Genomic DNA, 16494 nt, shown 5'->3' with positions numbered 1-16494 from the left:
CGATGTAGGTGGAACGATTTTCATCTTCTTTCGGAGGGAATGCTTTAGCCCCTCCACAAACCAGCGCTTTTTCAACCCATCTGCTGGTTGACTCTCCATTTTTCCCAGTAGTTCCTTCAGCTGCCGACTATAAGCTCGCACTGTCTCGTTCTTATTTTGCTTCGTTCCATAGATCTCGGCGACTATTTCGTTGTCATCTCTCAGGAGACGGAACTCTATCCCAAACTCCTTCAAGTCGGGCCATGTGCCGACTTTAGCTTTGTCCATATCTAAGTACCAGTCTATGGCCACTCCCCTCAAGGTCGCTGGGAATTGTGTTACCCATTCATCTTGATCAGTAACACCGTTTGCTAACTATATGGTTTCGCACGTTCGACAATGGCGAACGGGATCCTCCTTCCCGTCGCCATTGAACTTCAGTAGTTTCTCTTTACCTGCCATTGATGGGGGTCGTCTCCCCTGCGGTGGCTGTTGCTGTGTCTGAGCCCCTGCATCAGTTCCTCCAGCGCCCGTGGTGTGTCCTACGTGGGTGACTAGTGGTACCGTGCGTCGCACCTACAGCCGTGCGATTGCCCTCCCCTTCGCTCTCACCCGCGCCCACTCCTGGTTCCCGTTGGTGATCTTCACTCCGTAGTGTAAGGGATAAGTTTCTAAACTGATCTCGAGTCTCCTCGACTAGATTTCACCGTAACCTTGTTTCTTCCAGAAACTCTTCGTGGCTTTGCGTCCTACGATGCTTTGGCGACACGTCGAAATTTCCATCGACTTCTGCACCCTCCGCGACACCTCCTTGGTTCCCCTCAGGCCACCCTTCGGCAGGTCGTCCTTCGGCAAGTTGCCTCAACCTCCGTCTACGTTCTACTTGCTACTCCAGAATCAAGGCCCTCTGCGCGGCCTCCCACTCGTCCGTTTCTGCTTTTTTGTTTCTATCTTTATTCAATAGGTTGGGCATTAATTGTCGCACATTTCCATAACTCACAATACATAAATCAAAACACGTCTTTATTAATTCATTTCCTCCACTACAACTCGTGTCAATGACAATTTTATTTGAATATAAAAAGTTCAAGGTTCAATTCCCTCCTGGCCTAGCGCCATCTCGTTTTGTTTCCCGTCGGCTGTTTTCTTCGTAGCGTTGAAGGATTTGTTGGCGTCGCTCTTCCTGGGCAATCTCCTCCAAGCGAGCCTGTTGTGCCAGCGATGCCAATGCAAGCAACCAGGGGAGGTGGTTCATCAACCGATTTACTGTTGGGCTAACCTCCAATGCTGTCCACACGGCACTTGGTGGGATTTCCGCCTCCGCCCCTCTCGTCGGACGTAGGTCTGAATGGCTACCTGGAGCAAAATTGAAAATTCTCTCGTTGCCGTGTCTTCTCCTGCATAAAGTTTTGTTCGCGCGTCGTCAGCCTCTAGGTTTATTTCACCAACGAGTAGGCCCATCGTGTCCGTGCGCCATCCGCGTCTTCCGTTCCCGAGTACGTCTAGGCAACAGCGCCAAATGTTTGCCCTCTCGGGTGAATACTTAAAGCATAAAGCACATAATGCAGAGTGATAATGCCATAGATCTCAGACAAGTATAAAATATGTTATTCCATTCATAATCGTGTGTTCCAATTTACATTCTGAAGTATATAAAGATACCGAGGGGGTGCGAGCGCCAACCGTCACACTGCAACTACCACCCCTCGGTTGCCAACTAACCAAAACAATTACACATAATTAACTAGTCGTATTTTCGTATACAATAATGCCGCCAACAAGCATGGCCATATATATGCATTTGTTTAGGGCTGGAGTATGAGTTGGCCCTTAAATATTTTATCTCAAGGCCATGTCTGCCCTAATTATATAGTGATCGTACTTATTTAAACTTCTATGTTGTTTGTCAGTCAGTCACAACATGTATTGCAGACCTTAATTTTTATACTTGAGTGAGAATGCAGCTGTTTCAGCATGATTGAAAAGATTAACAATTTTAAAGCATGGCATTAAACATTGATGAAGGAAGACTTAATTAGTACAGACATCTGTAGTTCTATAAATTTTATAACCTGCAATCAAAACAGAAAAGCACAGTGCTGCGAAGGAAGCAAGCAAATGACACATCAGACTAGAATGGAAAACCTCATTTGACAACCTATCAGAACAGTGTGACAGCATGTAAATAAAGGTGATGAGTCATGATTAGCATTGCCATTTGGAGAACAATTTCATGGTAAACATCGTAAAATGTCAAATGAGTGTATTTTGATGCTTTTTAATGTGAGTTTGTTTGCTTTAATATTTAGGGTTTTGAAAGGTTTGTAGGCAATTTGTTTTGATGTTTTTAAATGTGTGTTTGCTTTAAGGGTCTAGGGTTTTGAAAGGGGAGGCAGGGGCTTGTAGGGCACCATCCCTTTTATTTTTCCTTTCTTTTGTTTATTTTCGAGATTTTTCAAAAGATGTTTACTGTCCAGGGACTGTTGGCCATCACCAGGATGGCCAATGGATGTCATCCCTGGCCATCCCTGAATGTTTTTAGAGGATTTGGCACCATTTCTGGAACATACCCAGTCTAACATGGGTAATCAGGGGTAGCCTGGGAACGCTTTTGAGGTGTCCGTGTTCATGAAACATTACTCTACATAACAGAATTTAATAACTACATAGAATACCTATATCCAAGATAACAAGAAATCCTAACGATTTCTGTTAGAATACAAAAGACATTATATCAAAGATTTTGTCAACACAAAAAATAGCTAACAAAAAAAGATATCATGATGTGCATGAGCATTAGTAACCGTGAGTACATAACTATATTTGCTCAAGAAATTGAGTTTCACTCTACAAATTGCATATGTCCCTATGATACATAGACAAAAATTAAGATACTACTGATAGGTATAGGCGTCACAACATTACAGTCTAATGCTTGATATGAGAATAACCAAGGCATTACTTCTAGGTTTACTCAAGTGGGATTAAACTTCACAAATTGATATATGTTCATATGCTTAACTCCCATCCTGTGCATGAGCTTCAATTACTGCAAGCAGATAAGTATATTTTCTCTCAAGAAGATACTTGTGTTATAGATGGCATGATACTGTATAAAATTTTATCAGCTTTGTGAGCAAGGGGCACAACAAAATTCCAGTACTCGTACGTATACTGTAAGAACAAATATTTTATAAAAACAAGGTCAATAGTAACTACCTGTGGATTCTGCAGATTAAAGATTATCAAGTTTCGATCTGCAGTCCCAACAACCATAAGAGGATGCCGAACACTCAACGCATAGCATCGTTCAGGAAGTGGATGGACAAACGCTGGGTTTTGCTGTCGAGTATCCCAATACCTAAATAAAGTACATAACAATTAGGAAAGGCTGATAAAAATATCAAGACAATTATGATCGTGTCCAAAAAAAATAAGTGCCCAAAATTCTTCTACAATTACTACAGAAAGACTCTTTATCTACTAGCACTGCTCAGTACATGCTATTAAGGACAATTTAACTACATAAACCAGTCAACATGCTATTATTTGGTAAGTACTGAACCCCAACTAATTTAGTCTTACAAAGCATCCAAGGTTTAATTTGAGATTGAAACAAAACATTTTTGGAAAACAAAAAGAAAACACTCCCAGATATAGCTATAAATTTTGAATTTTGAATTCTACACATACTTTACACTCAAAAGGAAAATTCAGATTTCAAAACTCAGCCCAAAAGCTGATCATAACTTGAGAGATTATGCCCATTATCAGAACAATTATTTTGCAAAACAAACAACACTTCCATCAAATACAATTTTTTGCAAATTTTGTGCATTTTGGTATAACTAGTCTAAGTCACAAGGTTCGAATTCGAATTCGAATTCGACAGCCATGAAATTCGGATGAAATTCGACAAGGGAAAAATTCGGATAAAATTCACCTTCTATAATTTTGTTTATTTTTAAATATATGTATGCTTCTAATAAATTATCAGAATAGCGACCCTTGTTGGAGAAAATCCGAGGGTGACCCAGCAGTTGCAGACACCCATGACCCAATAGATACAAAGCATATACAAAGAATACCCACGACCAGCTGAGTTGTGTTTAGAGGCGGATAGCAGTGCTTTATAGAGGAAATTCGATTAAATTCGATTTTTTTTATAGAAGTTTGAAATTCGATTAAATTCGAACCTCATCCATGAAAATCGCCGTACCCTGTGACTTAGTAACTAGTAACTATACCTTCAATGCTTCCAAGCAAGCTAATACCTAATACAAAATATAGCAGTTATCCAAATAATAAATAATGTTTATCAATGAAGCAAAGAAAGCATTGATATGAAATCATGAACCTCCCGTGGCTAAAAACATAAATGCCACAGCACCCAACAAAATTAAATATGTGGTGCATGATTAGCATCCTTATTCCACAGATTTTCATTTTTTTAATTCCAAAAAAGAAAAGAATTATATTAACGATGACAAATACCTAAAGTAGGATCAACAAGACTCAAAACTACATCCAGTTACAATAGAAAGAAAAAAAAAACAATAACAAAACTATCCCATTAAAAAATTTAGAGCATCTGCATGGCGATGGAGTTTGAAGGTTTTAAACTACTAAGTGTCTACTTAAGAATATCTATCTTGAATAGAAGAATGGAGCAGTGTTGATGTGTTTTTAAAGACACCTCAAACACAAAATAAAATACCGAGTATTCTATCCTCTCTTGAACAAGGAAACTTTATATGCTAAAAAATGTGATCAAATAAGATTACCCTAAGGTTTCTTTAGTCAAGTCTTGACAATGCAATTGGATAGCCTCAGTTGTAATGATGTCATATGCTAGTATCACAAAGGGACTTATGCTTATGAACACAGCTGGAACTTGCAAACTAACTTCTCTTAAACAAAGAAATATCAAAAGAGAAAGGGTTTAGGAAAACTAAGTTCACCTAAAGATGATGATAATAATGAATAATGCTTTGATAGACAAACTCCTTCAAACCATGTGTTGCTTCATCATGATAACAAGAACTACACAACGCTAGTGCAATCTCCCAAGGAAATGAAAGATTTTCATACTGCAAACCATTCATTCAAATACCCAATGCTAGCGCAATCCAAATGAAACATTCACAATTGAACTTAGCAATAATGGGATTCAGGCTAACTTTGCACTATCGCTTACAATCAGTAAACCACAAAAGTATGAACCAAAGAATTCATCATATATAATTGCATTACTCTAGTAAGATCAATGAACTTCAACTAACTTTGAGAAGTAACAAAAAACCATGCAAAATGTTGCAATAACACATAGAAATCCACCATGCTTCAATGAAAATCATGAATTAACTCCAACAAGTCTTGGCAACAATTTCATCTTTCCTCCCCCTACTCTACTTCTAACTATCAACTGTTTATTGACCTTTACAAATAACAAGGCTAGGCCTTTTCTAGCTCGGCTCTAATTGATTCTCAAATCAACGGCCAAGATTTAACAATAAAACCCTAATTAGGGTTAGTTACAATTAACTCCCACTTGACCAATGAGATCATTACAATGCATTAAATACATGTCTTTCTAGGTGAAGGCCCAATAGGAAATAAGGTTAGGTACATCAAAGTTTGTGCCTTTCACATGTATATTTGTCATCTTGAGATGGGTCAGGTTTAATGAATTTGGACACTTTGACTTAGAATCATTTGATTGGTGGATAAGGTGAGTTGTCACCACCTCAGCTACTTGCATGCCCTGAAGACTTAATATCCCATTGCAAGCAATATCTCTTGATACTCAACATTCCTAATTGCTTGACTGATTGTGATGGGTTATATTCCCAAATTGCATCATCTTCTAACTTTGATTTACTCTTTTGAAACTATCCACTCAAAATGCATTCACTGATTTCATCCTTCGCACTTGCATTCCACCTTCATCTTTTGTCGCCTTCATGATGTCAATACTTGATCTTCATGTGTAGTCTTCATTGATTTCATCCTTTGCACTTGTATTCCACCTTCATCTTTCATCGCCTTCATGATGTTGATACTTGATCTTCATGTGTAGTCATTACAAGTGTAGCCTCCATTTGCATAATCTCTCCTTGTCACCAACTTGTAAACGATTCCCTTGACCCGGATTACCTCCTTTTGTTCTAACCTTGATTCTTGGATTTCCGAAGGAAATTCAAGATTGTTGTAAAATCTACCCATCATCATTATGATGTCTTGAATATCTTGATGTTATAGTGCCTTTCACTGTGTAATGCTTTCTTTACTCTTGTTAATGAATCCTTCCTCATGTTGCAATGTCTTGACTTTGTCTTCTCTCACGTTCTTTTACACTTCATTCCTTAGACTTGAATATCTTGAGCCAGTGCAAATCTTGATGTTGCCGATCTTAGAGATTATGTTTCCTCTGTCCTCTTTCATGTTGTGAAATTCCTCTTTCCAAGCTCCATGCACCTCATTCCTCGCATTAAACCTGAAAGTGGATACAACTCGAATCATAATTGTAAATAAAAATCCCACATAGATAGAATACAAGAGAATTATGACAATACAATGAAACTCAGACCCTTGCATCTTGGATTCCTATTGAAGAACCTAAATGACCTGTCATGATAAGCACTATTCAAAGATTGTGAAACAATTTTCATCAGCAATACAAAAAATTTGTTTCACTAATGCTTCTAAACCTTATAATCTTCACTTCCTCACCAAGCTTTATATGAAAAATGAACCTTAATTTCATTTTTAAGGGTCTGAAACAATCTTGAATTCTCTGGAAATAACACTTTCAGACCTACAAATGATGTATCAGATCTGGACCTGCCCAAAAATTGGTGAGGAAAACACCCAGATTTGAATGTGAACAACTTGTTTGTCCTCACAAATTGCTTCCTTTCTGCTCCGATTTGGTTGGAATTGAATGCAGTATGGGTGTAAATTCACTTTCTTCATTCTGATTTGAATCGAATTCATCTGGAATTGCTTGACATTAGCATGAAAATAATTCCTTGCTCCCTCTCTATTTTGCTTAAATTTGATCTTCTTCTCAAAATCACATTAATCTCTGCTTGAGTTCACACATGCTGCTGTTACATCACCTCTGATTTAGTGTGGAATTGGTGTGAGATTGATTGTCTAGCGTTCCCTCTTTATATGCTTCTCAATGCATGACTTTGATATCTGCTCTCCATCAATGGTTCTATTTGAAATCTGATTTTATTGTAATGCATTCATACCTATCTGCTGTCGCAATTTCTGCTCCTGAATTGATTTGAATTATTACAAAAATAACTTGTGTTCTTTTCCTTTATATGCCTTCATACAACACTTCAATTTAGACAAGGGGTTGGCTCAAGGGTTGAATGAATGATTCCATAATCGGATAATTACATTGAACGATATACACACGTATATATAGAGGTTACAAGACGATGTTCTATAAATAGAACTAGTCGTTAAAGTGAAATCAAATAAGCTAAAAAGCTTTAAAAAATAAATATAGCTTAAAAGGCTAAATAATAAAAAGCTAACTTAACAAGCTAAATAAGTCGACTAAAAAGCTAAATAGCTAAATAAGTCAGCTCAGGGGTTGGTATTCTTATATTTCCCTCCAACACTTCGTTCAAAATCAGGTCAGCTCTCCCTTTTGAACACGTTTTTCTTTGATTTGCCTTAATCCAGGTCGGCTATCATTGGTTTTTACTTTAATTCCTTCCAAATTTTGAATCATTCTCAATTCCAATCAGGTCGGCCTCATTGCAATTCACATTTCAGCATGAATCCCTATAAGCATAAGGTAAGCGCTTCATTCCAAAGCAGATTTGTGCAATGCTTATTCACTTATCCCTGCAAATTCTGCCCTGATCCACAAATTTTGTGGATTTTAAGTGTTCGTGCACAAATAATTTCGATGATTTTGAGCAGTCTTGCATAACTTTTTTTTGTGTATTTTGGTTGTGCATGTATTTTTGGGGGTTTTGAGGCACTTATGCAATGATTTTTTTTCACGCTTTTTGCTTTGTCATGCACAAATTTCAAGCTTTTACCTTGTCATGCACAAATTTCAAGCTTTTACCTTGTCATGCACAAATTTAGGCCTTTGCAAGGGTTGTGTATTGAATTTTGGGATTTCATATGCACATGTAAGAATTTTGAGGTTTTTGCCCCTTGTGTATGAATTTTGAGCTTTTGAGGCTCTCATGTATACAAATAGGATCATTTGGGATCTTCATGTAAGATTTCTCAAATTGCAAGTGTTCATGTAATGTTTGCTAGGTCAGGATTAGGCAATGCTTGTGTACAAAACACAAGGGCAGGAATCCTAGCCACGCATTGAGTCACCCGAGACAAGGTCGGATTTTGAGCACCTTCTATAGGCATCATGAAACAAGGCAAAGTCTAATATATCCCACACATTGATTCACCAAACAAAATCAGGTTTAGACAATGCCCATGCATTGCAAGATAAAGGTCAGATCCACACTATGATCATGTATAAAAGTGGAACTTTCACTCCCTTGTGCATAAAAATGGAACTTTCGAGGACTTACACACGAATTCATCACTTCACACACTTAGCAATCTTTGCAAGTCACATTCAGGGATACATAGGTTAAATGTATTACTTGGGCAAAATTACAAGGGGACCTTGCAATTCCACCCTTTACAACAATTAAAGCAAGACATCTAACCTGACCTTTCAAAACCTTCACCATTAGTCCCGCACTCACTCTTGGACTCATCAAGACAAAACCTTCTCATTCTAAGGCTAAAGATCACAAAAAATGTTGCCAAGCCAACACTAGACTAACCAAAACACCTAACCTAGCCAGTGGAAAGAGGGGTCCACATTTGCAATAGGGCAATGTGTGAAAATGTCACAACAACCAGTGTTAGAGGTGAGTTGAAGGCTGAATTCAAGTAAAACTGTCAACACGGAAAGGAAACTGTTCATGAAGAAACCTAATAGTTAAAATATAATGGGAAGGCCACTCTGAAAAACACTGCATTCCACAATGTTGTGCAGACAATTAGTGTTGATGCTTGAGATGAGAATTAATATTTTCACAAGCTGGTTGAGAGGATTATGCTAAAAAGCTTTGTTTCATTCTAGACTCTAGTCATAATTCACTTGAGCAACATGCTATCATAAAAATATATAGCGAGAATTATGGGCTTCACATAATGAGACGGTCCATAATAAGTTCAATGATAAGGAGTGGGGATCGTATGGCTTGAAGGATTATCAATTCAATGTGTCCAAGTCTTAGTTTAGTTTGGTGTTACAGTGCGAATAAATTAAGAGACTTCAAACACGAAAGTTAATCAGTGGTTAGGCTGGTTTTATTAATCATCGATGATTTGACAGAATGATTTAGTATGATGTAATTGTCAGGGCATACACCATCTTATTATGATAAAATTTTAGCATTTATCAAGAAAACAGCACAAATGTTTTACAGCCTAATACAGTAAGACGACAAGTACGGTCCTAAATTAGCGTAGGAAAGAATAAATGTAGGATACCATGATGTTCAATAAATTACAAACATAACCACTGTTCTGAGAATCTCAAATAGTAAGACCCTCACATTTCCATCCCAGTGAACTGCTAGAGGAAATATTATAGGGTGAGTAAAAGTTACTAGCACAAAATGTATGAATTTTTAGTTAAAGGGCATTTGGCTGCACAGAGACTAAATTATGGTGAGTATTTGATCAGACAATAGGATATATATCAATTAAATTTTCTTCTTTTATATCTTTAATGAACTTATTCAATATTTATCCAAATGGGGAATTTTATTCTGAGTGAAAACAGCAAATAAAACCTGGCACTTAACCCCATATAGGCAATAACAAGAGAAGAAAAGGGAAGAAATCATCATTCTCATACATACTTTAGTGTCTTGTCCCAACCTCCAGTTACAAGCAAGTTCAATTCTGCAATCCACGCAATCTCTTCAATAGGAGCATCATGAACTCCCACTGTCACAGGCTGACCACCAGAGAGCAGAGACCACATTTTAACTTGCTTATCACAGCCAGCTGAAAAAACTACAGTGCCATCATCCTTCCATGTTGAACAGAGAACCTATATCGGAAAAGTATTAATGCAATCAAAAAGCACACAAAGAACTTCAATGGTGATGAAACAACACAAGAATTAATAATTTACTATTAGTTATCATATATCTGCTATAATTTCCACGTTCACAACAAAGTCCAACACAGGAAGTATGAAAGGGGCAGAAACTCAAAAGTATGACTTTCAAACACAATCTGAAACATCTCACCGGTTGATCATGTGTAATTGCAGCTTTGGGCATGCTAGCACCGGTACTGTGAATTTCCCAGCACCTTACCTGGTTAGCCAAGTTTCAAAATATAAAGATCAGAACAATATAATTAATCTCAATGAGTAATGTTGATGCAACCTTGTTTAGCAATCTGTAGGCAGTAAGAACAAACATGATTATCCCAGGATGTTGCCACCAAATAGTTAGCTTTTGGACTGAAAGAGAGGCTTGAGATGCTATCAGTTGGTGGCTGCACAACCTGCAAAACAAAGAAATGGCATAAATAGTTATGTTATTGTTTCGCCTGTTACTGGTCATACTGCACATTCCTTCCACAGACTAAAGAGTACATATATTTGCTATGTTACCAGAAACAAGAAACAGATAAGGTGGTAGTATACAGGATTAAACAAGAAAGGGGAGCTCTACGTTTTGCAAGTTACTACATATTTTATGGTTTTATATAATTTTGCCATAATAATAAAACTTAAGTATCATCGTAGTAAAATAATACAGATTGTTCAACTTTCTTAACCACAAAAAAATGTCATACCTAAAAAGAGCAATCAACAAAATCAAGAATGGCACTAATAGGCTTTATGTTTCTGAGATTTCCACAACAGGTCCTCAATTGAAAAATCTGTTTGGAAATTAATGAAGAAACCACCAAGAGAAGCCAATCACAAGGAAAGGAGAATAAGGTGAAGGTACTTCCATGCTTATTTCAATCGTGTGACAAATGGACAAAGTTATGCATGGTCTAAGGTAAATGATAAGCATATAAAGCAAACATTTTTCTAAATTTTGGTACTTAAATTGTTTTTTAATAGCTTGACAAGTTTTCATTGTTGAGCTATTTTATACACCTGTTGAAGCATTGAATTACTGTTATTGTAGTTGTACGTTGCCCATGATGGAGCTGTGTGAATTACATTAGCAAATATGCACTATAATTAATTATGGAAATATTGCACTTTCCAGCCAATATATCCCAATGAAGTAACATGCCCATTACCATTATTTGTGGCTTTCATATTCCTTCAGTTTAATTCTTTATCTTAATTGTGTTACAAAATAGTACTCAAAGTATAGTTGGTATAGAGGATTGCAAGTTGCTTTTTCCTTGCTGCAACAGAAAGTCAGGTAACCACTATCAGAAATTTGGAACTTAGCATCCGCTGAAGTAAATTACTCTCCACCACTAAAATTCACAAAAATGATAATATGAATGGAAAATATGTTTTCAGAATGATAATTTGGAACTTAGCATCTTTTGAGTTCAAATTTTAATGGAGTGCCATACCTTTTTTTTAAATTATGTTTTTAATTACAGAGAAGAAACATCTGAAAAACTTTGCATTCCAAACAGCAAAGCTGCTGACGTCTGAATCTACTTTGTACCTAACAGCGTAAAGTGGTCTCCAACAGAAGTCAGGAGGACAAGGCCAATATATCTGAGGTTTTAGTTGTTTTAGAATCTGAACTTAAATATAAAAATCTTCAATTTTCTTTATGATTTTTATATATTTTAGTACATTTTGAATTTCTGCAGAAAAACTCTGAAAAGTAAAAAGATGACACCAAAATCTGGAATAAGAAAACCATATAAAATGTTAGCTTTGATTTTTCCTTTGAAATTTTCTTAAAAGGGTTTGAGTTCCAACTTAGGCCAAGTAACCTCCAAAGGAAGTATTCATTCATGATTGACTTGAATATTCTAATGTATAATTCTCACACAGATTTAAAACTTCCTATGTGCCGATCCAATGTGAATTGCTACTGAAGACCAACATACAAAAAACGTCAAATTCATGTATTGCAGAAAGGAGTTGTCTACATCCTTTATGTTAATTGCAATGAGCACATGCACAAAAGCATGTCTAACTGCAGAAAATCCGATTCCAAATACTTATTTTCTGCTACCACCACATAGTTTCACTCGTACAACAAAGCACTGATATCCATGTAATATTTATATCAAAATATGTATGCTAATACTATAAGTGCTATGCTTAAGAAAACCACATCTATGGAATCCTATATGCTTGCTAAAGTGCTGGAAATGGAAAAATGGAGCAATAAGCATGAAAATTATGTAAACAGCGGCATACACATCAAACACAAATGTTTGTCCTGAAAAATTCCACAGTGGTTATTAAAGCGCTGGAAATGGAAGAATTGAACAGTAAGCATGAAGATGAAAACAACAGCAAACACATCAAGTACACATAGACCGTTTGTCAAAATTGCTAAGAATCCAGATTAAATGTCAATTCTCTTATGCTAGATATAACCCAGATACAAAATTGCGCACGCATAGAGAGACAGAGAGGCATACCTCGTATGACTTGTTAGGGTTGTGAGGACTTGTAGCAGTATTGATAGTGCCAAAAGTCGACATTGGAAAAAATCTCTGGTACTCAATAGAAGGACTATAGCTTCTGCAAAAATCAGAGTGAGAACAATCTGCAATTTTAAGAATTTATTTTAGATAAATGTAAATGGATAAAGAAAGGCAGTATGTGAACAACAGCCAATTAAAATTCGTTTTTTCATTATAGAGTTCTAACATCATTCAAGAGCAACACAACTTTAACCAAGTACTCTATTGTTTGACATGTGAACGCATACAACGAATAATTTACCTACCAATTGGTTCATCAGGTGACGTGCCAAAAATGAATAACACTAACATGATTGCTTTGTATTGAATTTAAAGGGATCCAAAAAAAATACGCCAATGCCTACAGACTTAATGAAAAAACAAAATAATACACATTTAAAGCTGCCTGACTCGAACAGATGCCCTAAAATTTATTTTTGCTAATATTTCTGAGAATACTACAATTTCATTGCCCCAACAATAAAATAAAAATAAAAACGAGGAAGGAAATAGAAAGCAAACTTACAAAATCTCTGAAAGACAAATTCTTGTCGATTCTCAAATCTCAGTGCCGTGTGCTGATTTTGTTATAAAAAAATAAATTGTATTCTATGGTTTTGTTCTAGCTCAACAGATAAGGAACCCAAATTTACGCAGGAAAGAAAATGTAGATTAGGGCTTGCAAAGGTAAAAGGGCAAAATGCAATTTGGCAGTGAAGAATGTCTGGGGCAAGGCAAAGATTGCATGCATTAACCAGGCGGGAACAATTTCCCGCCTTCCCACAGTAATCAAACCGACTTGGAGAGTTTGAAAGTTTCCGAAAAGAAGCCAATCGATATACAATTTGGAGAATTACAGATTTTTTGGGTTTTTTTTTTTTTTAATTTCTTTGTATTTTAAAAACTGAAATGACGGCAACTAGGGTTTGATGTGGACCCATCGCGTGCTTGGCATTGGGCTTCTCGCTCCTGCGTGTCCCTCCTCCATGATGGTAAGCCTTTACCCCTACTTTTCTTGTCTTTTTTTCTAACCTATTGTCGAGGCTCTTTGTGCGCGGCGGTTGTAGTTATTGCAGGTACGAATGGAGGCAGGAGCAATTAATGCTCGATGGAGGCGGAAGTAAATGGACCAGACGCAACCCATATGCCCTATTCAAAAGCGGTGGAGGAAGAGATTCTTGGTAAATCATTATGAGACGCCATCGTTGGTGATGTCGTGCAGGTCTCGCGAGAGGCCAAATTTTCTCTGGTAAGTGCTTCATCTACAAGCTTCAATGGCGGAGATGGAGGACGAGGTAAGGACCCTGACTTGGCTTCTTGTACTTTCTCTATCTCTCCTAACGATTCTATTACCGAAGCCCTTGAACTTGAAAATAAAAGACTCCAAGACATTGCCATTTTCTTTGTAGTAACTAATTTGGATAAGTGTCCGGCTAGGAAATTTCTTGATGATTGGATGAAAAATGTGTGGGTTAGAAAGCTAGGATTCAATTTTTCCTTCTGTAGAATGATTCAGAAAAGGTTTATTTGTTATTTTCTTTAAAGACAATAAATCGCAGGTAGAGGTTTTGCATAAACAATTTTGGGTCGTTGGGCAAACCACCTTCAGGGCCCTCAAATGGTCCTTCAATGCGATTAATGAAAAAATTATGGCTATTTCTTTCCCGCAGTGGCTTCTAATTAAAAATTTACCTCCCATATTTTGGAAATTCATTCCACAAGTTCTTGAATCGATAGGAAAAGTGGTTAGAATTGATCACTCTACAAATCTTGTCCCCAACCTGGATGCCTGAGTCTTGATTTCTATCAACCCAGGCGTTGACTAATGAATACTAAGAGGGGGGGGTGAATTAGTATACCAATAATTTTTGAACTCAAACACTTTATCAGTCTAGCAGTAAACCGATATAACAGTTTAACTAACAAACCGGTTAACACAAATGCAAACCAAACAGCAAGTAAGGCATTCACCCACAGAAGCACGATCACCATAACACAAGAGATTTTGACGTGTAAACCTAAATGGGAAAAACCACGGTGAGATGAAACTCACAAGTAACTACCTGCAGAATAGTAACCAGACTGGTTAAGGTCATACAATGTTCTTTACCAGAACAAATCCTGTTAGAAATCTCAATCTCTATTAGGAGATAAGTTCGATTAAAGACTACCTTGTGAGAGGATTTTAGATCCACAGATGTGAATCACCTTGTTAGAGGATTTACAAAGGCTTTTCTGGGCCTACTCGATTAAGGGTTTCTAACTTGTCAAAGATGTGAGTAATCAACAAGTGAATGATCTAGCAAATAGCACAGTCTGCTTGGTTAGATCCATGATAGCTCATTGTTAATGCATTTCAGCATTACTTCAGTCTTCAGTAAATCCACACTCTGTTACAGCACACAGACTTGATCTTTTCTATTAAGATCGCACATACAAGAACTCATCAACCACCACAAACCCTAACAGCTACACACATTTTAAAACCCTAGACATGATATCCTTAAAAGGAATCTGATTTCATGTCGGTCCAATAGGATTACATTACAAGTTCCTAGGTTCATTGTATTTAGACACATTTGGCAACACGACACAAAATCACCGTCAAAGTGTCGGTGGATGGTAACTCATCGCAAAGATATACCAGTTGGTAACTCATCACAGAGTATTACCGGTTTATACAACTTTACCGATTACTGGTTGGTAACTCAGAGTAATACCGGTTTAACAGATTACCGGTTGGTAACTCAGAGTAATACTGGTTTAACTATTAGACAGATTACCGGTTGACAGAAATGAAGACTGGGAAAATGATGACTGCCGCTTCTAGTTCCTTTGCTCCGTTCCACTTGAGATCCTCGAACCACTTGAGGTCCTCATGCCGCTTGAGATTGGTAAACACTTTCTGCAAGACACAGATAGTCTAAAGACTATAACATAATACCGGTTTGAAACAAATATCGGTTAAGCACAACTCATACATACAAAAAGTGATCTCATAGCAAGTGTGTGTCCATTAATGACAATCACAACATAATCATCAAAAATGCCAACATTGACATCCCTAGATTTCTCGAAATCAAACTTTGTGATGAGTCCTTCACCTGCATTCTAGAAACCCTAGGTAGTCTGAACTCGTGCTTCCTATGTAGACGGGAAGGACACGTTAGACGATCTTGCCCTATTCTCTCGACTAGGACTAAACTGAATGCTAACCCACCTAGAACCGCCGCTAATAAAGGTGGCCCTACTCCCCCCATATCATCCTCTAAACCTTCAGAAGCACCGTTTGTTAGAGATAAACTGGACTTTCTCAGCAAGGCCATCAATAATGCAGTGGCTAGTCTCCTGAAGATTCAACCTGTCAATCCCCCTAACTTTGAAAATAATACCGACTTCGGTTCCTTTAATGCTAAACCCCCTCCCCCACTCGACAGTTTCTGCAGCCGTCTCCCAAATAGATGGAATCGAAGACTCTGGCTTTCAGGTGGTTTCAAGGAAAAATAAGAGGTCTAAAAAGAAGAAGGCCCAACAATTGGCCTTGGAAAAAATTAGGGCTAGAGGACACCAGAAAACTCATACTGTCGACCCAGGCATAGAGGTAGCTGGATCTAGAACCCCACCAGAGACTCTGGCAATGACTAGCCCTGGCAAAGACTCTCGTGTCAAATCAATTGTTAGGACCTTTGAAGGAATTGATCATGGGGGTGATGGTAATAGGAGTAGGGCTGCAACCCCCCCGCCCTATGTGATCCTCAATTTGTTCATACAACTAATCAAACCCAAGCTTGGGATAATCCATCTGACCGA

The 16494-nt window shown here is 37.5% G+C and overlaps 1 protein-coding gene across 3 annotated transcripts in view; it reads right to left on the bottom strand.

The window, feature by feature from the left end:
• Positions 1-13940, bottom strand: part of LOC131067158 (protein RAE1) — a 100467-nt gene extending 86527 nt beyond the window's left edge. Inside the window, exons 1-6 of one of the 3 annotated variants that reach the window (XM_058002105.2) lie at positions 13211-13940; positions 12640-12742; positions 10474-10560; positions 10299-10367; positions 9903-10000; positions 3199-3340 (exon numbers count right to left, since the gene is read on the bottom strand). In XM_058002105.2, coding sequence (XP_057858088.1) covers positions 3199-3340; positions 9903-10000; positions 10299-10367; positions 10474-10560; positions 12640-12702 — 459 coding nt within the window. In that variant the 5' untranslated portion in view covers positions 12703-12742; positions 13211-13940. Of the gene's footprint in view, positions 1-3198; positions 3341-9902; positions 10097-10298; positions 10368-10473; positions 10561-12639; positions 12768-13210 lie in introns of all 3 variants that reach the window. The other 2 variants (XM_058002104.2, XM_058002103.2) reach the window with 2 other exon arrangements.
• Positions 13941-16494: the final 2554 nt, after the last annotated feature.

The sequence above is a fragment of the Cryptomeria japonica genome, chromosome 11 (genome assembly GCF_030272615.1).
Source record: "Cryptomeria japonica chromosome 11, Sugi_1.0, whole genome shotgun sequence".
Taxonomy (NCBI): domain Eukaryota; kingdom Viridiplantae; phylum Streptophyta; class Pinopsida; order Cupressales; family Cupressaceae; genus Cryptomeria; species Cryptomeria japonica.
Note: the sequence above shows the minus strand (reverse complement) of the source record. Positions and strands in the feature narration are given on the sequence as shown.